At 46.9% G+C, this 25425-nt stretch overlaps 1 protein-coding gene and 1 long non-coding RNA gene across 2 annotated transcripts in view; one reads left to right on the forward strand and one right to left on the reverse strand.

Moving 5' to 3' along the window:
- LOC126957264 (uncharacterized) overlaps positions 1-25425 on the reverse strand; it is a 325970-nt gene that overhangs the window by 23620 nt on the left and 276925 nt on the right. The gene's annotated exons all lie outside the window — the stretch shown is intronic.
- Positions 5605-25425, forward strand: part of FGF1 (fibroblast growth factor 1) — a 96101-nt gene continuing 76280 nt past the window's right edge. Inside the window, 1 exon segment of the mRNA XM_050794952.1 lies at positions 5605-5962. Within this exon segment, the coding sequence (XP_050650909.1) occupies positions 5820-5962 (143 nt within the window). The 5' untranslated portion in view covers positions 5605-5819.

The raw sequence follows: 25425 nt of genomic DNA on the forward strand, positions 1-25425 counted from the left end.
TCGGCCTCCCAAAGTGCTGGGATTACAGCGTGAGCCACTGCACCTGGCCTAAGGTTTAGGTTTTTAATCATCAACTGACAAACCAATGGAGATGGTGCACCATTTTACCTGGCAAAACTTGGGGCCTTCCTGTCACGACAACTTTGAGGAGGCAAAAGGTTCACAGCCTGTAGTCCCATAAATATAAATAAATGATGAACCGAAAACAAAACTGCCATGACAAAAATGGTGGCAGAGCCTATGTGCAGGCTCGTGCATTCACGTAATAAATATATATGCAACACCCACTGTATGCCAGGTATCGTCTAGACTGGTAGCTCTCAAAATGCAGTTCCTGGACCAGCAGCAGCAGCAGCAGCTAGAAACTTGTTAGAAATATAAACTCTATTTCGGTAGGCCCACCCCAGATCTACTGAATTAGAAACTCTGAGGTTGGGGCCCAGCATCTGTATTTTAACAAATCCGCCAGGTGATTCCAGTGCACACTCGAGCTTGAGGACCACTGGTCTCGGTACTGAGTATATAACAGTGAGAAGACAAAGCCCCTGCTCTCCTTATGGAATTTGTATTCCAGTGTATGTGCAAGGGGAGACAGAGGACAAGTAAGTAAATATTTTATTTATTTTTACTTTATTTTATTTTTTATTTTATTTATTTGAGACAGAGTCTCACTCTATCGCACAGGTTGGAGTGCAGTGGCACTATCCGGGCTCACTGCAACCTCCGCCTCCCGGGTTCAAGCAATTCTCCTGCCTCGGCCTCCTGAGTAGCTAGGGTTACAGATGCCAGCCACCATGCCCGGTTAATTTTTGTAATTTTTAGTAGAGACGGGCTTTCACCGTGTTGGCTAGGCTGGTCTCGAACTCCTGACGTCAGGTGATCCACCCGCGTCGGCCTCCCAAAGTGCTGGGATTACAGGCATGAGCCACCGCGCCTGGCCTAAGTAAACATTTTATGAATACAATAATTTTGAGAAAGTAGTAAGAATTATGAGGAAAAAGAAAGTGGGAGATGTGAAAGACAGTGATAAGGGGCTGATTTAGAACAGGTGGTCAGGGTACAGGTGGCCTGAGCTGAGACAAGAATAACAGGAAAGAGTAAGCCAGGCAAATAACCTAGAGGCAGAAAATAAATGCATAATTCTGGGCAGAGGGAATGGGAAGTACGAAGACCCTGAGCTAGGACCAAGCCTGGCCCATAGGAGGAGCAGGTGACTGGAGCACAGTGAGCAATGAGTATGTTGGGGGTGAACTTGCAGAGGCAGGTGGTGGTAGTGAGCTTAGCTTTTGTTCCTAGTGTAAGGGAAAAGCCCTGGACAGTTCTGAACAAATAGGGACATGATCTGATTTACCTTTTAGCAGGATCCTTCTGAAATGAACTGTAGAGGGTTAGGGTAGAGCAGGGAGGCCAATTAGGAAGATACCTCAATAAATCAGGCAAGAAATTTGGTGCTTGGATGAACTAGACCAATGTGCAAACATCTATTATTAAGTGAAAAACAAACAAACAATTACACAGGACATTGTGCATAGTAATGTGTGTTTTTAGCATACACATATTCAGGGTACAAAGACAGTTTTTTTTTCCTGAAAGGATCCATACATTCAAAGTGAATAGTGGTTATCTTTGGAGAAAAGAGGGCTAGTGAGGGTCATTTTATACCTTTGGGTGCAGTGTTATCATGTGCACAGAGTGTTCGTTTTTTGTAAAGGTAAAATATTTTAAAATTAAAAAGCCAGGATCGAGGAAAACACAGTAGAATAGGCAACAGGCAATCAATATCAGAGGAGAGGAAACCCAGCTCGCATGGGTAGGACGCTTCCCAAGCATCCTCCCCTGAGGTTGCTGAAGAGTCAGGCTAACCAGCGGGGCGCAAGCGCCTGTGATTGGATTTCAGTGGGATCAGAGTGAGGTACCTTCCTTCTTGAGGGCCATTGGACCCAGCTTCGGTCCTGCAGCTCTGGTGATGTTTGTGGCTGGCCAGTCTCCTTGAGCAACGAATACAATTTCCCATGAATGTCTGCTGCATTTCCCACTGCCCTCTGTCATCGTGGTGCTTGCTTCACCGTGAGACCAGGGCGCCCTTCATTTAACTGCCTGATTGGGCATAAACAGAGGAAATGTGTTGCTGGAGGGAGAGAGTGGCATGCAGCATCCAATTTCCCCCGTCAGCTGAATAAGATTTGTTGTGCCTGAACAAGGTCAAATGAGATTAGAAAGAAAATGCAATGTGTCTGGTGTGTGTTTCATATAACTGTATCGTTTGTGTAAACAGGATGAATGAAGGGGAAATTTTAAAGCAAATATTGAATGTCATTCTCAAGAATCAAGGACAAGACGCCAGGGCTTATGTTCTGCCTGGAGAGAGAGAAAACAAAAATGTATATATTGGGGGCATTTTGAACCCTGTTGATTCAATAATGCTCTGCTTCTTTCATGCTGGTACAGTTAAAATGTGATAGTTATATGTCTGATTGTCAGAGGCACTGAGCACAAAATAAGCAAAACCACGGAACCACCACATTCTACCTTTATCGCCCTTCTAAAGGAGAGGTGTAGAGTCACTTTCTGTAATAGCAGCTGCCTAAGTGCTCTGTATTGAGTCCATCTGTTAGGATGTGGAAGGAAAAATCTCACCTCTGGCAACAGCCACAACATTTTAGATGTGGATGACTCCGGGGCAAGCCCACATCTCTGTGGATAAACCTTCTAGGATTTTTTTGGTTCTCCAAACCTGTCATTTCCTTCCTTTCTCAGAGGACCCCTCTGCAGTACTAGCAGCCTCTCTTACAAAGTTTTATCAGGACAGAAATGGCTTTTAAAGTGGTGGAAGAGCTCTGGAGGAAGACATGATTTCTGTTACATGTTCTGCATACAATCTAGCATATTGTGGATGCTTAATAAGCAGCTTCGACGGCTATTATTTCCACCGACTATTTCCAGGCACAGAGCTGGAGGGCTATTCTGAGACCAGACTTTTCGACTAGGTCATGGCAAAGTCCCTTCCTACTCTAAATAACAGTGGGGCTGAAAAGCATTCACGTGGGCATGTCTCTGGACTGGGAAACATCTCAATGGATGTTATTAAAAAGGTAAATCTAGATACTAACAGAAGTTGAAATAAATGTAGAAATTGAAGGATATTAAAATGAAATTTCAAAAAATTTCAACATTGGGGGGAATTATATTACAGTAAATACCTTAGCGAACTGAGGATTATTTCCCAGTATTTGGACAGTAATATTGCCAGACACCCACTATGCAGTAGATAAATTAGCATATGTCAGTAGCTAGGGATTATATTTGCCTAAAAGCTGTGTGTGTGTGTGTGTGTGTGTGTGAGTGTGTGTGTTTAAACAGGGTTTCATAACTGGACACAATGGAGAAATCAAACAAACTAAAATAATGACTTGCATTTGTATTTCCCGCGTTCAAGGTGCTCAAACACACTTGGACACATTTGATTGTCATGATAATCCTGTGAGTTTGCAGGGAAGATATGAGTAGGAAAGTCTTATTAATTTCCACTAGAAGGGAAGGAATCTGGAGCGCTTGGGCTGAATTGCCCAACAGTGGCCAACCACACAGTGCAGGCAGGTTAACCCGGGGTTAACCTAAAGCAGGCAGACCTGGTTTTAGTCACAACGAGGACTTTAACTAAGGGTACCACCTGAGTGAGTCTCTGAGTCTGCATCTCTGTCCTTAGGGTTTTTTGGGTATTTTCTAACTTTCAAGTCTATCATTTCACGTAGTTAAAAAGGGTTAACATGCATACTACATCTAGCATAATGATTCTTTAATACTTGGAAATCCATTGTCCGAAATTTTTTTTTTAATGATTCAGAAGGTCCTCTGGAAGCTTGCAGATACTCAGGAAGATTATTATGTTTTAAAGCAAATTATCAGTATCCTTTGCATGTGTAGAAGTGGTAGTTCATGAGGGTTCCAGTTAAGAGGGTCTCAAGAAATCAACATTTTCTGTACATTCGAGTCCCTTTTGGGAGCTGCTGCTTATCCGTGATTGGAGTTCTGTGATGATTGAGCCTCTAGCTCTTTACAGGACACGAGCTCCTTCTCCAAGGCTCATCCCTTCAGAAGGCACATGAATGTCTTCCCATACCCCCATGCTCTGTGGGGAATATGGGGAACAGACTGCACTTCCATCCTCCCTACACCTAAGCAACACCCAGAGGAGGCAGAGGCTGGGGAGCATATTTCTAGTTCTGACAGGTCGATCTGTACCTCTCTACCTGAATCATCAGGTGGGCAGGCTTGTGTACATACATGGAAGCTCACACGTGCGTGCACACACACGCGCACACACACACTCACTCACTCACTCATGCCTCCTGGGCTCAAACGCCTGCATAAGCAGGAGCGACTCTTCAATTATTGGAAACTATTAATCATGTTTACATTTGGTTCAGAGACAGCTCTTGATCCATATCCTTTCAGTCCACCTTATTCCCCACCTTCTAGCCAAAGAATTATTTGTCCAGACAGCTCCCTCCCTTCCTTACCCTGTCCTGGCCAGAAATCTGAAGAGGATGTCCATGGCCCATTGAAGAATTTCCCACCCCTGAAGTTGAGCTCACCTGAGGATTCACCTCATCCAACGGGAACAGGCTTGAACAGTGGAGAGGGAGGACAGAGCTGCCCCCTCTGCAGCCCCTCCACAGTCCCAACCTGGATGGCTTTTGCCTCGATTGACTTTGCAAAATGCCATTTGTAGGGCTTGGCTCTGGGGATGGCACAGACAGACACACACATGCACACATACACGTTGCCACACACAGACACCTACACCCCATGCAAGGATGCCAGATGACAGAACAGAAAAGGCCTCCCTTTCATCCAGCAGCCTTCTGATTCCAGAGGAGAGTCTCCGAGCCACGACCTGCTGTTTCCCTGGCGACTCAGGCCTCAAAATAAACAGGATTCTGCTCAGACGGGCCAGAAGTCCATTCGGCTCAGACATTTGCCCCAAGACAAACCACGTTAAAATAACACCCAGGGTAGCTGCTGCCACCGTCTTCTGTCTCTACCTCCCTCCTGGCTGGCCAATGGCTCTGTGTTCCTGGGCCTGCTGCTGGCTGTCCAGAGTAGGGGTTGCTTAGAGCTGTGTGCATCCCTGCGGGTGAGGTGGGGGTGGGCGGTTGTCTAAAGGCAGGTCCCCTCTGCTGATAAACAAGGACCGGAGATAGACCTCGAGGCTGACATTCTTGGCTCTCCCAGCCTGCCCCCGCCCCCCCACCTCGATTTCCCACACAGCCCTAGGGACGGGTAGCCAGCTCTGTGGCATGGTATCTGGAGGCGGGCCAGCAACCTGATGTGCATGCCACGGCCCGTCCCTCTCCCCACTCAGAGCTGCAGTAGCCTGGAGGTTCAGAGAGCCGGCTTGGGGCTGCTGGGGCGGCGGCTGCAGCACAGTGACAGTGACAAACACAGAGCAGAAGACACCAAGTGGATTCTGCTTCCCCTGGGACAGCACTGAGCCAGTGTGGAGAGAGGTACAGCCCTTGGCCTACAAGCTCTTTAGGTAAGAATCAGGGCATCTGATCTGGGAAACAGAGAGCAGGTTGTAGCTGAGGTCGTGTGTGTGTGTGTGTGTGTCCAAGTGCAAATGTAATGCTACTTGGAGAAGAAAGAAAATGTTTTAAAGCAGATAGCACTGGAACCAGGACTCCTGCAAGGGAATCTCAAGAAGCTTACCTTTCGCTGGGTTTAAACCGTGGTGCAGACTGCCCTGGGGGAAGGGCGTGCTGATGTCACAGACATGTAAAAATAGCACTTCTAGCTTAGAGACTGCAAAAATATGAATGCACCATGCCGCCGCATTATCTCCATTCCTCCAGTGCCCGCCTGACACTGGCCCTGAATCAGGGCTGGACGGGGCAGGCATTTCTCATTTACTAAAGTGCTGGATGCGGCCCCTGTGGTTCGGCAGAAGCAGAAAGCTGTGGTGAGTCTGGCCGTGGTGAGTGGCTAGCATTATCTTGCTGTGTCACACCAGCTCTCTCTTGGGAAGCCTGGATATTCAGCTGCCTTGGAAAAGCTGTCCACATGGTGGGCTGCTTAGATTTTATTAACCTTTTGATATAAAAGTCAGGCTGAAGTTTAGGATTATCTGGGCACATCCGCTCAGGGTTCTGGTGGGGTGGTATTCCCATGGCCCCATGGTCACTCGGATTACTTCTTTCCTTCCCTTCTGATCTTGGAATATCACATCCTCGTTTCAGTACCCCTCTGATGGGCACCAGGAGAGAAGGAGTCAGAATGGGCAGATTCTCTGGCACATACACTATCCACACCCACATCGCAATTACATGCCAAAGGTATGCAAGGCTGCTGCAGAGGAGCACTTCAGAAATTCAGCCTTCCAGATACTGGGATGGAAATTTCAGGCATTTAGTCAAGTACCCACTTTTCAGAGACCCAAGGGAGACCCCTCTCAGGCCCAAGGGCTCATTCTGCGTCAGCAGAATTCCAACACTCCATGATTCTCTAGCTATGTTACATCCACCCACGCCACCGCCACCCCCATTTGCCTCCCTCCTTGCTGCACTGGTGACCGGTACTTTTCCTTTCATTCTCTACAGGGATGCGATTGTTTACGAGTTAGCTCCCCGACCCAGTGGGAGGATGCGAGCATCCCGGCTGAGGGCGAGCCAGGCTGCCCCTCCGCCAGCTCTGTGTAACTATGAGCCAGCAGCAGTGGCATCAGGGCTGAAAGAAGTGGGCCTTGCTTTGGGAAGTGGTGTCTAGTGAAGGGTGGCCAGCAGTTTACCGGAGCTGTTTGTCAGTGTGGGTGACTGAGGATTTTGGTGGAGACTCTGATTCACAGTCACAAATTCCCTTTTCCTTTGTTTTCTTTGTGTTGGTCTTTGAGGGCTTCCGAGGAAAGTCCCCTCTTGAGATGTAGATCTGAAGGCAAGATCACCAATTTGCTGTTGGCAGAAGGACTCAGAGAGATTTTCTTCTGTTGCCCCGGCCTTTGTTAGTGTGAATAAATGGGTTTGCAAATGAAGTATGTAATCCAAAGCAAAGTTAGTATGCAAAACGTTAAGAGAAAATACAATGAGTTTCTTTTAAACTCTCTCTCAAATCTGCTGTTTACATATGACTTGACTGGTTCTGCAAAGGATCAAGGAAGCCATATCTGGTTAAGTGGTTTGACTTCACAGGTGAGTAGCACCAGCCATGATAACATATTCAGTGGAAATAGTGGGCAGACATCCATATGCTGTATCTACATCCAAGGGACATCTCATCCCGGGACAGTGCAGCTGCTCACTTCGGTGACATGCATTCTGTGGACTGCACATAAACTATTAAGGATCTTGGGACTGCTGTTACAGGAAAGCGATCCAGACCCCAAGAGAGGGTTCTTGGATCTCAAGCAAGAAAGAAGTCAGAGCGAGTCCGCAGTGCAAAGCAAAAGCACTTACTTTCTTTTTATTAGGAAAGTAAAGTGGTGAAAGCACAGCTACTCCATTGACAGAGTAGGGTGTTCCCGAAAGCAAGAGGAGGAACACGTCCATCCTAGGTACCATGCTCGTATATATAGGATTTTAAAAAGATCATAGGGAGATGTGCTCTGCTACAAGGGCTTGTGATAAAGGGTTAATTTTCTTTTTCTTTTCTTTCTTTTTTTTTTTTTTTTTTTTTTTTTTGAGACAGAGTTTCGCTCTTGTTGCCCAGGCTGGAGTGCAATGGCACAATCTCAGCTCACTGCAACCTCCGATTCTCCTGCCTCAAGCGATTCTCCTGCCTCAGCCTCCCGAGTAGCTGAGATTACACGCATGAGGCACCATGCCTGGCTAATTTTGTATTTTTATTAAAGACGGGGTTTCTCCGTGTTGCTCAGGCTGGTCTCCAACTCCCGACATCAGGTGATCCATCCGGCCTCCCAAAGTGCTGGGATTACAGGCGTGAGCCACTGCACCTGGCCTAATTTTCTTAATTACTATATTTTGCAAGAATCCATATTATTATCTTTAAAGCAAAATTAGGAATGCCTTTGTTCTCAAAATATCGGGCTATCTGGACACCCCCAAGTCTGGGTCTGTGTGGGAAACATTATCGATCTAGTTCCTTAACTGTAAACGTCTGGAGTCTAGGAATGCCTAACTTTCTGGGAATGCAGCCCAGCAGGTCCCAGCCTCATTTTCCTAGCCCTCACTCAAGATGGAGTTGCTCTGGTTCGAACGCCTCTGACACTCAGCCTGTGTGCTAGCTGCCAGGGGTTAGGTATTGTGCAGAGTGGAAGACACACACATTTCCACCTCATTAAATAAGCATTGCATGGCTAATGCAGTATCCCTTGATTTAAGGTTGCTGGAAAAATAATCTGAAGTCATTTGTGCCATAGGCATACCATGCTTTAGGTAAATCTAACATCTATACATGTGGGTGAGAGTACTTTTTCTGAAGAAAGGGTTCACTAATCAAAAAATGTTCAACTACCAACAAGGTGTCCCCATCTTGAGATATGACTGGATCCAGCCCAAACAACCACAGAGAAGGGAAGGGACTGATTGGGTGGGAAGGTAACAGAGAATGGGCCTGGGCTGACGTGTCCAACTCAGCAGAAAGATAAGTGAAGGAGTCCAAGGTACAGGAACAAGAAAAAGCATCTGGGCCAGTGGCCTACAAGGAGAGAAAAGGGGAGGGAAGGAATAGCAATTACTTTGATTATTAAATACACCATGGTTTAAACCTAGCCAGAAGTGAGCTTCTTGAGTTCACTTGCAAGAATCCTGGTGCCAATGCTATCTGCTTAAAACATTTCTCTGTTTTTAACTTTTTCCTTGTTTCCCCCTTTGCTTTTTAATAATTAATTTAGACTACTCAAGAGAGGGAGTGGCTGGGTGCGGTGGCTCACGCCTGTAATCCCAGCACTTTGGGAGGCTGAGGCAGGTGGATCACGAGATCAGGAGATCGAGACCATCCTGGCTAACACGGTGAGACCCCGTCTCTACTAAAAATAGAACAACAACAACAACAACAAAAATTAGCTGGGTGTGGTGGCGGGCACCTGTAGTCCCAGCTACTCGGGAGTCTGAGGCAGGAGAATGGCGTGAACCCAGGAGGCGGAGCTTGCAGTGACCCGAGATCACACCACTGCACTCCAGCCTGGGTGACAGAGCGAGACTCAGTCTCAAAAAAAAAAAAAAAAAAAAAAAGAAAAAAAGAAAACAGAGAGAGAGAGGGAGCATAACACATTAGCTAAGTACATAGATTCTGTAGCTGGGCTGCCTGGGATCCAAATTCTGCCAGTTATTAGTCCTGTGACCTTGGCCCTTGGTTTCCTCATCTGTAAAGTGGGGGTAATAAAGTACCAACCTTGTTATGGAAGGAATCAAATGAGTAATGCCCTTATCAGCACAGGGTCCAGCTCACAGTGAGTACTGTGTATTTGCTATTATTATTATTATTATTATTCAAAGTTGAGTTCTGAAAAGGCTGCTTTGGCCAGGTGTGATGGCTCATGCCTCTAATCCCAGCACTTTGGGAGGCCAAGGCGGGTGGATCACCTGAGGTCAGGAGTTCAAGACCAGCCTGGCCAACATGGTGAAACCCCATCTCTACTAAAAATACAAAATTACCTGGCATAGTGGCACACACCTGTAATCCCAGCTACTTGGGAGGCTGAGGCAGGAGAATCGCTTGAACCTGGGAGGCAGAGGTTGCAGTGAGCCGAGATCACACCATTGCACTCCAGCCTGGGTGACAAGAGTGAAATTCTGTCTCAAAAAAAAAAAAAAGAAAGAAAGAAAGAAAGAAAAGAAAAGAGGAGAAAAGGCTGCTTACAAGTCTATTTGTTCCAAAGCCCAAAGTGACACTCTATGAGTGACCCCTGGTGCCACTGCTTGGGTAGCTGGGAGGCACGTTTGCTTTGGCATGGAGCTTTGTTCACATGTATGAGCATTCAGACATAGAACAGCTTCTGAACTGGTCCCCAACATTTATTGAACCCTTGCTGTGTCTAAGCACTGTGCTTGGCTGTAAGTGTATCACCTCACTCAATACTCATTACAACCCTGCATATAATAGTAGGGGCTGTTATAGATGCAGGAATTGAGGCTTGGTGGGTGGGATGTTTGGCTAAGGTCACACAGCTACCAAGTGGCAGAGCCAAGCTTCATACCTAGGCTGTCTAGTGAGCCTGTGCTCCTCACTGGTAGGCTGTATATGGTTTGGGGGGATTATGAGAGGTGTCCTGAGAGGCACATGGAGCTTGGTGACAGGAATTCAGCACCAGATGATATTGGAAGACCCTAGAAAGTAGGCCAGGATTTGGAAACTCTGCTAAGAGATGGCAGGACTTTAGCTTGGGCCACAGGTAGAATCTCAGCCTTGAGGACCTGTAGCCTCTGGGATTGGGTCTTTGGGGCAAGACATGAACGCAGGCACTGGGGTACAGTGGGGCTACGGTTTTTCTGACCAGGTAGTAGATGGTGCCCAAGAACAAAATAAACAGAGTGCCTAACAACAGAGCCCTAAGCACAGCAAGCGTGCTGGGCCAGGGTGCCTTATAATCCTTAAGCCTAAGGCCAGAGGTCATCTTGAGCTAAACCTGAGGTCAAGATTGGGTAACCTCAGCTGTGGGGAGAGGAAGAATAGATAGTCCAAAACTAAGTATCTGAGCACAGTAAAATTTACAATAATGAAAACAATTTGATTTGCCAATGCAACCCCTCTAAATAGTATATTTAAAATGTGACTTACAGAGATTTGTTTTATACCTAATTGCTCAAGACCATCTCCTGACTTTGTCCAAGGAATGCTGGTGATGAGAACAGGTGTGAGGGGCGTGCCTACCTGGCACCAGGGCTGAGTCGACATGGGGTATTACTCATGGACATGACTCATCTCTGCTCCTCCAGGACCTGTGGTCTTGTCCAGGGGTTTTCAAATTTTAACATGCATAAGAATCACAGGGGAGCTTATTTAAAAATTAGGTTCCTGGGTGCTCCCCACAATTTTGATTCAGTGGCTTCATGAGGGACCCAGGATTCTGCATTTTCTGGGTGGGGCCTAGGTAATTCTGATGTCTTTGGTCCACAGACCACAATTAAAGAAGATCAGGTCTGGCCGTTGCTCGGCTTCCTTTCTTGTTGTGACTATGAGAGGGAACACAGAGTTGTGTGGACTCAGTCATGACAGTTACCCTCTTCTTTGTCATCACTTCTTCCTGAATTACCTAGTGAGACTCCCCCCCAATTATGATAACAATAATAACACATTTGGTACATATTGAGTTATTATGTGCTGGGTAGAGTGTGAAGCCCTCTGCTTGGGCAATTCTCTCATTTAATCTTCACAACCATCCCATAAGTGAGGTATTACTATTACCCACATTTTATGAGCAAGGGAAAAACCTCACTGGTAGTAAGTGACTGAGTGGGGATTTGAACTCAGAACTAGCAGCTTACCAGAGCCTAGATGTGTAACTAACTGCTAGGCCGTTCAATGATAGTTTTAGCTCCTGTCAGTACCACCCTCCTTTCTCATTCTTGGGTAGGGTGTCTTTCTCCAGTTGCCATTCCTGTCATGCCCATCCCATACCCAGACTCCTGTGTCATTTCTTCAGAAGACGTGTCCAGTGTTTCCTTATTTTTATTTCATTCAATGAGTCGAAGAGGGTTGGGGCAATGGACATGTGATGGTAGGTGTTAGGGTTGAATTGTGTCCACCCCCAAGTTCATAAGATGAAATTCACCCCCCATCCCCATTGCCTGAGAATGCAACCTTATTTTGGAGATAGGGTCTTTACAGAGAAACTCAAGTTAAAATGAAATCATTAGGGTGGGTCCTGCTCTACTATAACTGGTGCCCTTATAAGAAGGGGGAACTTGCATACAGAGACATGCATAGAGAGAAGACAAAGTGAGTGGACATAGGAAGAAGATGGCTATCTACTAGCCAAGGAGAGAGGCCTGGAACAAATCCTTCTTTCATAGCCTCAGAAGGAACCAACCCCACTGACACCCTGATCTTGGACTTCCAGCCTCCAGCACTGTGAGAGAATAAGTTTCTAGTTTCTGTTGTTTCACTTACCCAGCCTATGGTGCTTGTTATGGCAACCATAACAGACTAACCCTGTAGGAAGCCAGATTCCTAGGTTCCCCCACTAGGCCCATGGCTCTGGGGTGATCTGGTTGAAGGCCTACACATTATGCAAAGGTTTGGCAAATTGGGAACAATAAGTAGGCCCAAGGCCCAAGAGGGAAGAAGAAATGAACAGAAAGAGTGAAGAGGAAGGAAGGAAGCAAATATAAAGAAAATAAAAGAAGGGAGGCTGGAGGAAAAGAGGAGAGGGACAGGGGATTGGGATGGGCCTACTGAGGGCCATGTCAGGTTCATTCAGCTCGGCATGGATGCCTCCTGTGTGCCAGAGGGCATGCGAGACACTGGGCTACAGCAGTGCCTGAGGCCAAGAGCCCCCACCTTCATGAAAGTTAGAGGCTAGATGGGGGTACACACATCAATCAAGCAGCAATTCTACCAGGTGGTCCTGAAAAACCACATGGCAGGGCAGCTTGACCCCAACAGGGGGTCCGGGAAAGCTTCCATGAGGAGGTGAGGCTTGGGTTGAGGTCTGATGGATCGGCAGGTTTCAACTGGTGGGGGCAGAGTGTTTCAGGTGGCAGGGAGAGGAGCATGCACAAAAGTTGCCTGGCATGAGGAAGCCTGGCATCACCAAGGAGCGGGAGGAAGGCCAGTGTGGCTGAGTGCAGGGACAAAGGGGCAAGCCAGAACCCAGGAAGCAGGCGGGGTCAGACTGTGCAGCCATGCTGAGGATTTAGTTCCTTAAGCTGTGAGCCCTAGAAAGCCAGGGGAGAAAGTGATCCGAAGTAGGGCGTTCTCTCATTTCAACGAAGGTACCGATGGGCTAGAGAGGCAGATGGCAAGGTTCAGCAGTGGGTCAGCCCTGGAGAGAGACGTCAGGTTTTCTGAGCTCACACCCCCAAGGTTGGCTGCATGGCCATTAGGGAGTGAAGTTCCAGGCCACTCCTCAAAGTGTTTCAGCCATAGTCCTTCCTCAACAGAGTATGCTCTAGGCATTTGCAATGGCTCCATTGGGAAGGGTCTGAATAGGGACTCTCCTGTCAGTACAGCTAATTAGTAAGCTGGGCAGCTGGGCCAGGCTCAGACTGCAGTGGACTAGGCAGCCCCTTCTTTGGCATTATTTGGAGGACACAGAAAGGTCTTGTAAATCTAGCCTCTGCTTTGCCTGCCTGTACTTTGCCTGAAGTTGCAGGAGCAGGCGTGCATTCAGAAGGTGACTTATTCATCTTCTTGGCGAATGGCAGAGATTAGTCCAGGCAGACCCCCTGAGAGCACCAGGGGAGAGAATGGGTGGAGACTAGCCCAAAAAGGGGCAGAGGGAGCTGAAAGGAGGAGTGCAGAGGACCTGAAGCCCAATTTGCCTTTTTCATGATGTCACCAAGAAGCAGCAAGATAGGACTGGGGCTGCAGGTGAGGGAGAGTCCCAGCTTGGTGTGTGCAGCCTTGCAGGTGCCTGAATGACTCCATTCCGAGGCAAACACATCCATCGCTGGGGAGCTTCTCAGCTGTTGTTGGCATGATCCGTATGTAAAAAAGTCTGCATATAAAACCAAATGCCATGCCTTTACAACATACCCCATCTGCCACAAAAAGAATTCCCTTCTCTTCCATTTGAGCAGAGGGACTGGATTTGGCTTAGCAAGGATGAGTTCCTGAAGCACACTATAAGGGAGAGTGGTGATTTTCAGTAAGGTGAGAAAGTAGACAGGAGGCCTCCTGGGGGGCAAGATCCCATCTGACTCCCACCCATCCCACATCTCCCCACCCATCCAGCCCCGGGCCTCCTGTCTGTTTCTCTGCTGTTCTGGGCCCTTTCCTGACTCTCAGACTTTGCAACTGCTGTTTCATCTGCCTGGGATGCTTTCCACCCAGTTCATCAGGTAGCAGGCCTCTTTCCGTCCTTCAGGCCCTGCCTCTCTTGTCAGTTCCTCCAAAAGTCTTCCCTGTTTCTCCCCTCTGACTTCTTTTTCCTTCATGCCGCTTACCCCAATTCATAATTATCTTGTCAATTTTTTAAAAAAACTTTCTATTACCCATTCTCCCCCTTAGAATATAAGCCTCATGAGGGCAGGAACAAGACCCTGTCTGTTTTGTTCCCTGCTATATTCCCAGTGAATAGGACAGAGCCGTGCCACAGAGTAGGTACTCAAGTATCAGTCTAATGAATGACTGAGTGAATCACTAAATGTTGGGAGTGTTAAAGCGAAGACTCAGGACAGCAATAGGACCTTCTACCCTCTGTTGCCCCTTATAGCTCTGGAAAGGGGCCTGGAAAGTAAGGCTGAGACTTTTGCATCAAGAGCCTCTCACCCTAACTCAGGTGGGCTGGCCTCTGCAGTTCCCAGGACCCTATGCTATGTGTCAGCTGCTCTGGCTTAGTCGGCTTAGTGTCATCTCTTCAGAGAACTCACTTCGGAAGCCTGGAAAAATCCACCCTACTGGTATTATTCATGCTTAGAGATGAATAACTTCTTTTGGCTGATGGGCATCAAAGACAAACAAGTGATGTCAGGCACCCAGAAGGGAGACATGGATCCAGCATGTTCCAGCCCTTGCACCCATGGAGACAGACAATGTAGCTCATCTCTGCCTTCCCCATCAGTCTGATGGGAATAGTGGAAGCAGTTTGCATTGATTAACCAATGTGTACAAAGTGCTGCACCAGTACCTTTAAGGACATAAAGAGCTTCTAGGAAACGAGACTCTTCTTATCCTTCCTCAGAATATCTATCAGAATTAAGAAACAGCAACTAAAGGAAAGTTGAGAATGAATGCTCCAGAGTCGCTCCCTGGAGTCTACACAAGCAAATTCAGCAGCCCAGAGAAGAGAGCTGCTGCCTGGGCCAGTCCAGGCTTTTTGCAGTTGACTGCATTGCCTTTGGTGATAAGGTGGTATTTGTTATAGGAGCAAAACATTCCTCCTTGAGCCTTGATGGTTTTGTTTTTTTGTTTTTTGTTTTTTTGTAAGAATGGGGATCTTTCTAAATGGCAGAGATGCAGGGTGACTTCAGAATGGTTTCTTTCAAATGAGAGTTTCTTTCCAAGGATTAAATCTTCACTCAGTTGGCCACACAAAGCTCACTGCCATTCTCCCAGGCTGGTCCTGGGATGTCTTAGCTGAAGGCGTGTGAAGCAGAGCCCTAAGCTTCTTGGAAAGTGAGCTCACACAGAAGAAGACAGGAATTCTTCTGACAGTTCTGACCTATCTCTCATTAACCTTTCCCTATTTCAGAGCCACAGCCTATGGCACTCTGGTAGGGTAGCATGGTGGTCAAGAGCGTGAACCCTGGAGTGGGACTGTCTGAGTGTGAATTCTGGATCTGACATTCAATAGCTGCGTGACCCTGGACAAGTTACACAACCTCTTTGATTCCATAAAATAGAGATAATAGCAGCAGTTCTGTCCTAGGGTTGTTGACAGGAAGATGTGAGTTAATACATCTAAAGTCTATCGTACATGCCCGCACTGCATCAGTGTAACTTGTTCCTATCTCATAGGGTTGGTGTAAGAATGTAATGAGAGAATCCATGTAGAGTGCCTCAGATGTTTTAGCACACAATGCACAGCACCTAGTATTTGCTCAACAAGATATGAATGATTGTTGCTGCTGGCAAATTTTCCAGCAAAGGTTTTTTGGAAGTGTTCATGAGAATGTACTTGAACTCAAAAAATGGTACTAGGACATGGAGGTCACCTGTTTCCCTGCTGTTCCTCTATCAGCCTTTTGTTCCAGGGGAAGATTATTATCCTGTGCCTTTTAAGCACTTAAAATCCTCGTGTCAGGAGCCTAGAACTAGCCAAGAAAGAAATAGCCCCGTTAAAGAGGTTAAGCCCAGGGCAGACACAGGTTACTTGTTCAGCAGTTTTAAGCTGTAGATGTTCCCAACAAATGATTAAAGAAGAGTTGATTTCAATAGATTCGTTTTGCTCAACGCACAAAAAGGCTTTGGGATTCCCAACCAGCCAGGGGGTGTTTGGTTCCTCAATACACGCACTTTTTGAAAATTCTGCTCAGTGTTCCTTGGCAGTGGGCTTTGAGTTCAAATCATTTGGACATTGACTGCAGAGATAAAAGGACAGGCTAGTATAGGTGGTAAATTGCACAGCCGTTTTGCATTTTGGCTGCCCGATGCTCCACCTTCCCTTGTTGGGTTACCTTGGGTGGGGAACAGGTCCTCTTTACATTTTAGTTGCCTTCTCTATAAGAGCTCCTGTCTCAGAGGATGGTGGTGGAGGTTAAATTCAAGGTGGCATGTAAAGCTCCTAGCATAGCTGTCTCTTTTGATTCTTGTTAATTCTCTTCCCCTTCCTTTGTGGTCCTCCTGACTGCCTCAGAGCTGTGGATATGGAAAAACTCAGTGGTGATCAATGTTTTCAAGGTCTGAGAATATTCCCTTGCACCAGGTGACCATGAGCACATCACTTGGCTTCCGCGCCAGCACAGAGAGATGGATTCTGGGAAGGGGTCCAGGTCGCAGTCTGTAGGAGGGGATGCTGGCAGCCCCCACACTCCACTCAGCCCATCTTTTCACCAAGGGAGGCCAGAATATGGATTTTTGCTTGCTGCTCCCCTGGGTTGTTAGGCCTCTCATTAAGGCCTGAAGATTGATTTTCTCCTATACAGAAGGTGGACCTCTTCCTGTCCCACTCTGACCCTCCCTAAGGCTTCCCCACCTCCCACTGAGGTCTGAGGGTTTAATACACAGCTGGTTCAGGGTGGATCCAGATGCATGCGGCGCAGGGGGGAGCGTTTCCAAGGCAATGACCGAGTTGTTTCTAACGACCCATTGACCTGACCCTCCCCACCTCACACCGCCCCTGAACCGAGCCAAGCCTTTGGAGGGCGGCTTCACCTTGGGATCTCTGGCTGCAGCCCTACTGTGGTGGGAGGTTCGGCTCCCACGCTGGATGGGCCCTGGGGGAGGTCAGAGGGAGGGTGAGCCAAGGAAGGCCTTATGGCCTCTCGTTCCCTCCAGGCCTCTCCCTCTTCTTCTGACCCATGGCAGGCAGAGGAGGGGTGTGGACTCCCTTGTTCTAGGAATTGTAAAGAATATCTCTTTAGAAACCTCCAGCCATGTCTTGCTCTAGGATGGAAGCATATCCTGAATTGGCTACTTTAAAGTCTTTTCATACACGGCAGATCCAGAGAGAGGCTTCTGGTGACTAATCAGGAGTCGTGCATTGGTCAGACTATTGCAGCCCCAAAGTCAGTGTTTTTCCGGAGCCAAGATCCCATTGCTTCCTGGCCGGTCCCACATCCTGCTGGACCTGCGTTGGCTGGCTCATGTTTCTCATTATCTCTCCCCCAGCCTCTTTAAAGGCTTCTCACTCCACCCAAAGGTTTTATTTTTAACTTGCACAGTAACGCTAGGGCTGAGCAGGGATACCACCTACATTCACAGGAAATGGGGCTGTCTTGGAAAGGTGTCCCCCTCTCCAGGGACTTTCTCCCTCCCTACCTACCTCTCTTCCTTTCATATTTATGGAGCAGCTACCCCCATGTGGGCCCTCCCTGGAGGGGAGATACAATATAAGGGCAGATACGATCCATGCTCTCGAGCCACTGACATTCTGATGGGGCAGAGGAGTGGCTGACAGATAGAGCATCACACACGAAAAGGTAGGCCAACAAAGAAATAAACCAAGTCAACGGGGAGTTTGATAAGAAGTCTTCTCCAAAGAGAACAAACAAGGCACCAGGACAGGGGAAGCTGTTATACATTGGGAGGGGAGGGGAGCCTCTCTGAGCAGGTGACATAGAGGTGGTGGCCAGTAGAACAAGGGGCACCAGGCACGCATGAAGCAGGGTAAGGACTGTTCGTCAGGGAGGGAGAACAGGTGGGAGGGCCTGTGGTGGGCATGAGCTTGGTGTGTGCTAAAATGTCACAGAGGCCAGGGTTCTGGGGGAAAGTAGTCAAAATGAGGCTGGGGAGGCATGCAAAGACCTCATGCAGGGCCCTGGAGCCATGTAAAGAGTTTGGGGCTTTGTTCTGAGTGCAGCAGAAAGTCACTGGGCAAGTTGAATGTAGCAGGGGTCAGGCAAGGATTGACATTTTAAGACCCTCGCTGAAGACTGATATTCTCCTATAAAGAAGGTAGACCCCTGAGTGGAGAACTGACCCTACTGACCCTAAGAGGGGTGGAGGGAAGGCAGGGACATGATTTAGGGGGCTACCGAGTCATACAGAAAAGAGATAATGGTGGCTGAGGCTGGAATGGAGCAAGACCACAATAGAATCAGGCTCGCTCTTCCAGAAATTAGCTTGATACCAAATATCTTCCTTCTAAAGAGCTCATAGAACCATATCCCACAATCATCAAGCAGAATAGAACACCAAGGCCTGAAGATATAGAACTGTATAAGCAATAGAGTTTAGATAGCCTACTGCTTGTAACTCGTCATATTTATTACGTTTCCAAACACAAGTAAGATCTTTGTCCAACATCTGCCTCTTTGACTTTCTGAATGGTGTGCAAACACTCCTCTCTCTTTATACCATGGTAGCTATCTCTGTTCTTTGTATCGTTGGCTGAGATAGGAGGCCAGATGGGCCAACTCCACTATTCCTGGGGAATTTTTGGATCAACTAAGAATAAAAGATGAGAAAAAGCCCAAATTCTCAACTCTGATAGAATTTGCCTTGACTGAGTGATGCCACTCACCTTCTAAACTCAAAGGTGACTTTAGATGCCTGAATAACCTGAACAGTTGTCTGTGCTCTCCAAGAAAAACACTATTGTGTTACTGCTCTTCAGAAGAAAAGAGATGGAAAACAACAGTACCACAATGCAGAGATTCTGCACAGAATAATAATAATAATAGCTATTATCAGTTGTTTGCTTCAAGGCACTTTATTTATATTAACTCACTTAATCACTGATGAGGTAGGTCCCCCTCTTAAACCGTTTCACTGATGATGGAATTGAGGCTTAGAGAGAAGTGATGTGAAACACGATAGGAGTAGAGTGTCAGGTCCGGACGGTGGTCGAACTCCTAACTATAAACCAGGCTTGACTATCTGCCTTGGTTGCCAGTTACTTTAAAAACTGCATAGAAGGCAGAGCGTGGTGGCTCACACCTGTAATCCCAGCATGTTGGGAGGCCAAGGCAGGAGGATCACCTGAGATCAGGAGTTTGAGATCAGCCTGGCCAACAGGGTGAAACCTCGTCTCTACTAAAAATACAAAAATTAGCCGGACATGGTGGTGCATGCCTGTAATCCCAGCTACTTGAGAGGCTGAGGCAGGAGAATGGCTTGAACCCAGGAGGCGGAGGTTGCAGTGAGCTGAGATTGAGCCACTGCATTCCAGCCTGGGCAACAGAGTGAGACTCTGTCTCAAAAAACAAAACAAAAAAAAACTGTACAGAAAAAGACCTGAAGGAGAACATCCAAAATGTTAGCAGAGCAGGGATATGAGTAATTTGCTGTCTCTTTCGTGTAGTTTTTTATTGTTTTGAGTATACAGTGTCTGGTACTCAGTGGATGCTCAAAATCTATTTGTTTAATTAAACTGTCAAGTTAATGAGTATATGTTACTTCAAAATTATTTTTGAATAATTAAAGTAATAGATCTCATTATAGGAAATAGAAAATTTCAGGAATTTTAAGAAGATTAAAATTTATTCATCATTCAGTGGTAATCACTGTTAAAATATCGGTAATATTGATTTATGTCTTTTCAGTTTTTTTCCTATTTATGTCTGTGTCTGTCTCTTTATCTTCCTATTTATGCATATATATGCATGTGCATAACAAAATGGTATCATACTGTATAGTCTTTTAACTTGTATGTAATGGAATGATGACATTACTCACCTCTCAAGTATGTTTTTGTGTGCAATTCCACCACAACGGGCTTAGGTTAGGAAAAACCTCAGTTGTGGCTGAAATGTGGGTCCTGAAGTTAGACAATGGGGTTTAAATTCCATTCCTACCCCTTACCAGCCATGTGACCACAGACAAGGTCATTTTTCTGAGCCTCAGTTTCCCCAGGTGTAAATGGCACATACCTCAGAGGATGTAATCAGGTAAAACAGGTAAAGCCCGAGCACTCTGCCCAGCATGAAACAAATGTGCAGAACATGTTCATTGCTATTGTTATGAAGCTAGAAGAAGCGTTTCCTCGCAAGTCCAGTGGTTTCAAAAACTCCCTCCCATCTTACTCTGCAGGATCCAAGGAATATGAATTTAGAAATCATTCAAAATACCCTCTGACCATATTGCCCTTTACCCTAATTTTTTGAAGGAGGGGAGTGTTAAAGTCTTAAGTGTTAAGGACAATTAGCTCTTTTTCTCTTCCTTACCAAGAACCAGGTTTGTTGGATTAGAAATAAATTTAAATAATTCTGTTGCTCACAGCTGCAAGAGGAATGTAGCCTTCCTTTCTATTTAGCAGCTGTGTTTTACAATTGTCTTAAAGCAAAAACAAAGCAGGCAAAAGAAAAAGAAACAAGCAGGACTGTTTAGAGCAATCCTAAATTGCTCTCAGTTTTATATAACAATACAGAAGACGTCTTACCCCTAAAATACAGACCAAGAAAGAACTAACCTGATTCGTATACTGGACATCGTTTGTTAACACAGACACTCCACTGACACATACATAGTAGGTTCTCCTGAACCATGTTGAATACATTCTTGAATATATGTTTTCTTTACAAACGGCAAGCTATTGACGAATAAAACAGTATGTTCATGTAATCTAAATACTGTCAGAGCCTGTTCGTAGGGTCAGAAGAAGATGATAGATGGTTAAATGAACAGCTGCTTTTTGAGTTTGTGTTGCATGTTGAGAAATTTTTCCTCTTAATTCATAGCTCAGGAAATGTGTTTATGATCCTGGTGGAACTGTGTAGAGATTTCCCTAAACCACTGTCATAGGCAGCACATGTGAGAAAGCGCTTCTGACGGTTGGGCCAAGTTTTTCCATTTTTGTCTAAGTATGGGAAATACTCAGAAACGTCTTAGTGTATGTGTAATAGCGTGCTCTCAGAACCAAAATGGCCCTAGAGATCACAGATAACACATGTGATTGTAAGGCAACCCAACATCGGGCCGAGACATTAATTGCAGCGCAAAACCCCTGAAGTCCAAATAACTGTGAGGCACATCATAATTTCCAAATAAATGATTGAAAGTGGTAGGACTGCCAGCATCTACTGCTCTCAGGTTTTTGTGGGTTTTTTATCCTGATTTCTTCATATGCTTTGCTGGTGTTGGTTGAGTGCCTTCTGCATGTAAGAATCTGTACCACGGGAGATGCAAAGGTAAAACAGGTTCTCTGCTCTCATGCTGTCTTGTGTGAGTGGATAGGGGCCAACAACTCAGCTGCAGAAAGAATGAAGTACTGGCTAGGCAAAGCACCACACCGTGGGTCCTTGAAGAAGGACCCTCCAGACTGGAGAGACCAGGGAAGGCCTTGCAGTGGAGGTAGCATTTGACATAGGCTTTGAAGGATGAGGAGAGTTTTAATTAGCAGAACATGGAGCAAAATGTCCTTCCTAACTAAGGGAACAGCAAGAACCAACATAGGAAGGCATGGAAGTTCTTGGTGTGCAACAGGGGAGAGGGAGCAGCTCAGATTGCTGCATTGTAGAAGGACATGATGGGAAGTGAGGCTTTTCACACCAGATTTGAGGTCACTTAAATGCTTGGCCAAGGACTTTGGCCTTCCTAGCTGGGAAGTAGGAAACAAGGGAAGTTTTCTGAGCCAAAGGTTGGCGCATGCGGATCTTCCTTGAGAAGCATGACCTCAGTGCCAGCGTGCAGAAGTGACGGGAACAGCAAAGCTGTGGGGCAGGAGACCAATCCCGAGGCTCCGGAACCCACTTTCCACTCTGGTTAACCTCTTTGTAGCTTCGGGCAATGCAAACCAGCCTGACTTCCCCCTTGAAGGCTGTGATCCTGTACCTCTTGGCTCTCCTCCTGACTGTGCCTCTTCTCCCCAGGATCCTGGGGTTGCTCTTCTGTGGCAACCAGCTGCACTGGGGATCTGGGAGTGTGGAGTGATCCCCAGGGTGGCTGCCTCTGTCTGCTTCGCCCTTCAGGCTCCCCTCTGTTCTTCCTTGCAGATCCCATCTTTCCCATCTGCTCCGCTTCTCCTCTGCCTGCCTCACATTCTGGGTTCTCTCCAGAGCCCATGTCCACTGCCTGCCAGTCAGCAGATGGATGACTCTGTTCACCTCAGCTGCGACACACCCCACAGTGAGCACAGCAGTCGTCCTGCCAGATAGGCTGCTCCTGGCTGCGTCCATTCTCTCAGTAAATAGCCTCTCCAGTCATCCTTCCAGCCCCTCTACGCCCCACAGCCTCTCCATTCATCCTTCCAGCCCCTCTATGCCCGAGTCACCTCTGATTACTCCTTTGCAGAATCCTCTTCATTCTTCTCTTCGAGTGTCTTTGGAGCCATCCTCTTCCTTCCACTCTCGTGGCCCAAGTTTAGGATCTTTTGTCTATTTCAATTCAACAGCCATTTATTGAGCCCCAGGGACTGTGCTGGGGACATAGTGGTGAGAAGGAAGCACGTGCTTCTGTCCTCGACTAGCTTGTAGTCTAGTCAAGAAGACTTGAGGAATGATGAGCTTTTCAGAGATGGAAATAGAGGACACTGCGCCCCGTGGCCTCTGCTCTGCCCAGCCCCGTACCAGTAACCAACAAGTTTCCAGAAGAATTTCCAAATTCCCTTCTCCAAAGTCTCCACTGGCGCCACTTTCATTTGCTTGCAGAACAAAGTCTAAATGCTTTGGAATGGCATCATTCAAGGTCCTCCATGATCTGACTCCAAGCAGGCTTGCACTCACCCTGTGTGTCCCTGCAAACCCCCTGCTCAGTGGCATCGGCCATGCACACTGGGAGAAGATGCCCTCTACTTGCCCACCCCTGGGCCTTTGTTCAAGTGATTCCTTTATTCCATGTCCACATGTGTAAAACCTGTTTGTCCTTCCTGCTGAGATGCCACATCTTCCAGAAAGTCCTCCTGACCCCTTCCTCTTCAGCCCTCCATCCCCCCAGCCCCTGGCACATCCTTCACAGCACTTGTCACAGCTGGTCATGATATTTATGATTTAGCTTCTCACCTTCTCTTAAGGACAGGAAGCTTATCTCGTTCATCCTGAATAATCACAACAAAAATAATAGCTAAAATTATTAGATGCTAGAATGCATATTTTATTTATTTGAGGCAATGTGCTAAGTGCTTCCCTTGCATTATCTTGTTGCATCCTTTTGACAAACATGTGAGGTAGGTATATCACTGGCCTCGTTTTATAAAGGAAGCTCAGAGAGATGAATTGACTTTCTGGACTTAAGTTCAGGAAGCTTCGCTTCAAAACCCATGCCCTTAGCCATGACTTCACCTTCATTACCTAACTGTGTCTGGGTGAGTTCCTTGTATATAAGTCCTTACTCGGGGAGGGGAGGGTGTCAATTAAGAGAATGGGACAGTGAAGACAAGAGCAGCCTCCCCAAGGTCATGTGACAAGTCACGGTCACATAAACATCACGAATGTGGGAGCTTTAGCAACCACATTTTCTCCTACACCTTTTACCTAGGAAACAGAAGTAACAGTTTTCGAAGGGAAACTAAACGTTTTTGACTGTGCAAAGGATTAGATGGCAGTGTGTTGAACCCAAATTGATTGCGTCTGATTTAATTTGGATGGTGATGTGCCCAGTCACATAGCCCTGTTGGACCAGGTGCCTGAAGCAAAGAACTTTCCTTGCACCCAGCTACCACGGCCTCTGCCTGAGCCTGGGAGGAGACATTTAACAAGGGGAATTCCTTCTGCCTCCCTCACTGGACTGGACCTGTCCCTTTTCTTAAAGAAGGGGAGTGGCATGGAACCCAGGCCCTCCCCTGGGGGCCTGCCTGCTCAGTTCCAGACAGGTCTGCCTTTGTGAGTAGAGGTGGGCTGGCGGGCAGGAAGGCTCTTGGACTGCAAGACCGTTGTGGCATCCCAAGTCAGTGGGAGTGAGGCCAGAGGGGACAGTCAGGATGGGAAGGTTGAGAAAGGGAAGACAGTCACCATCAGGCCAGCCAGGGCGCTTCCTCCATTCCTTTCAGGGGCATGAACAAGACAGCATGTGGATGAGGCTGGAACTAGCCCCAGGGAGCCTGGGAGGAACAGAGTCCAGAGTGTGGATTTTTCAGAGCCCCTCCAAGGCCTGCAACATCTTTAACGTGGGACATTTGGTAGTGGGAGGACAGCCTGCTCCTGTCATCTTCCCTTTTCCTCTCCCCATCAGCCTGGGAAGGACTAAAAGGCTGGTGATCTTTCCTTCCTCTATTTCTTTTCTGTTTTTCTTTTTTTTTTTTTTTTTTTTTCTTCTTGAGACCGAGTCTCACTCTGTTGCCCAGGCTGGAGTGCAGTGGCATGATCTCAGCTCACTGCAACCTCTGTCCCCCAGATTCAAGCGATTCTCCTGCCTCAGCCTTCCGAGTAGCTGGGACTAAAGGTGCCTCTCACCACCCTTGCCCAGCTAATTTTTGTATTTTTAGTAGAGACGGGGTTTCACCATGTTGACCAGGCTGGTCTCGAACTCCTGACCTTGTGATTCGCCTGCCTTGGCCTCCCAAAGTGCTGGGATTACAGGCGTGAGCCACCGCGCCCAGCTTCTTTTCTGTTTTTCTTTCTTTTTCTTTTTTTTTTCTGTCTCTTTCTTTCTTCGTTTCTTTTTTGTTTTTGTTTTTGTTTTTTTGACACAAGGCCTCACTGTGCAGTGGCACTATCACAGCTCACTGCAGCCTCAAACTTCTGGGCTCAAGTGATCTTCCCACCTCAGCCTCCTGAGTAGCTGGGACTATAGGCACTCACTACCACATCTGGCTAATTAAAAAAAAAAAAAAAAAAAAAAAAAGATCTAGAGATAAAGTGTTGCTGTGTTGCCCAGGCTGCTCTCAAAATCCTGGCTTTAAGTGATCCTCCTGCCTTGGCCTCCCAAAGTACTGGGATTACAGGCATGAACTGGAAGATGTGGCATCTCAGCAGGAAGGACAAACAGGTTTTGTCCTTGGACCAGAAATGGAGCCTCTTGCTCCATTTCTTTACTTGGCTTGAGTTTGGCTTCTCTTGTTGTAATGTAGACATCTTTATATGCCATTTTGTCCTCCATATCCTGGCTGAAATGCCACTTTTTTTTTTTTTTTTTTTTGTGGGGAACATGTCAGAGGTTACAGAGACTGGTGAATGGACAGACTGATGAATAAGAAAATGTTGGGATTCTCATCTAACACACCGCTTTCTAGACTCTGACTCAACGACACCATACTGCTGCTGGATTTCATGAAATCGGACACCCCATCCTATCCAGTACATTGTATTATGTCTTTAAGAAATTTAAAGGAGCAGA

The sequence above is a fragment of the Macaca thibetana genome, chromosome 6 (genome assembly GCF_024542745.1).
Source record: "Macaca thibetana thibetana isolate TM-01 chromosome 6, ASM2454274v1, whole genome shotgun sequence".
NCBI classification, from domain to species: Eukaryota; Metazoa; Chordata; class Mammalia; order Primates; family Cercopithecidae; genus Macaca; species Macaca thibetana.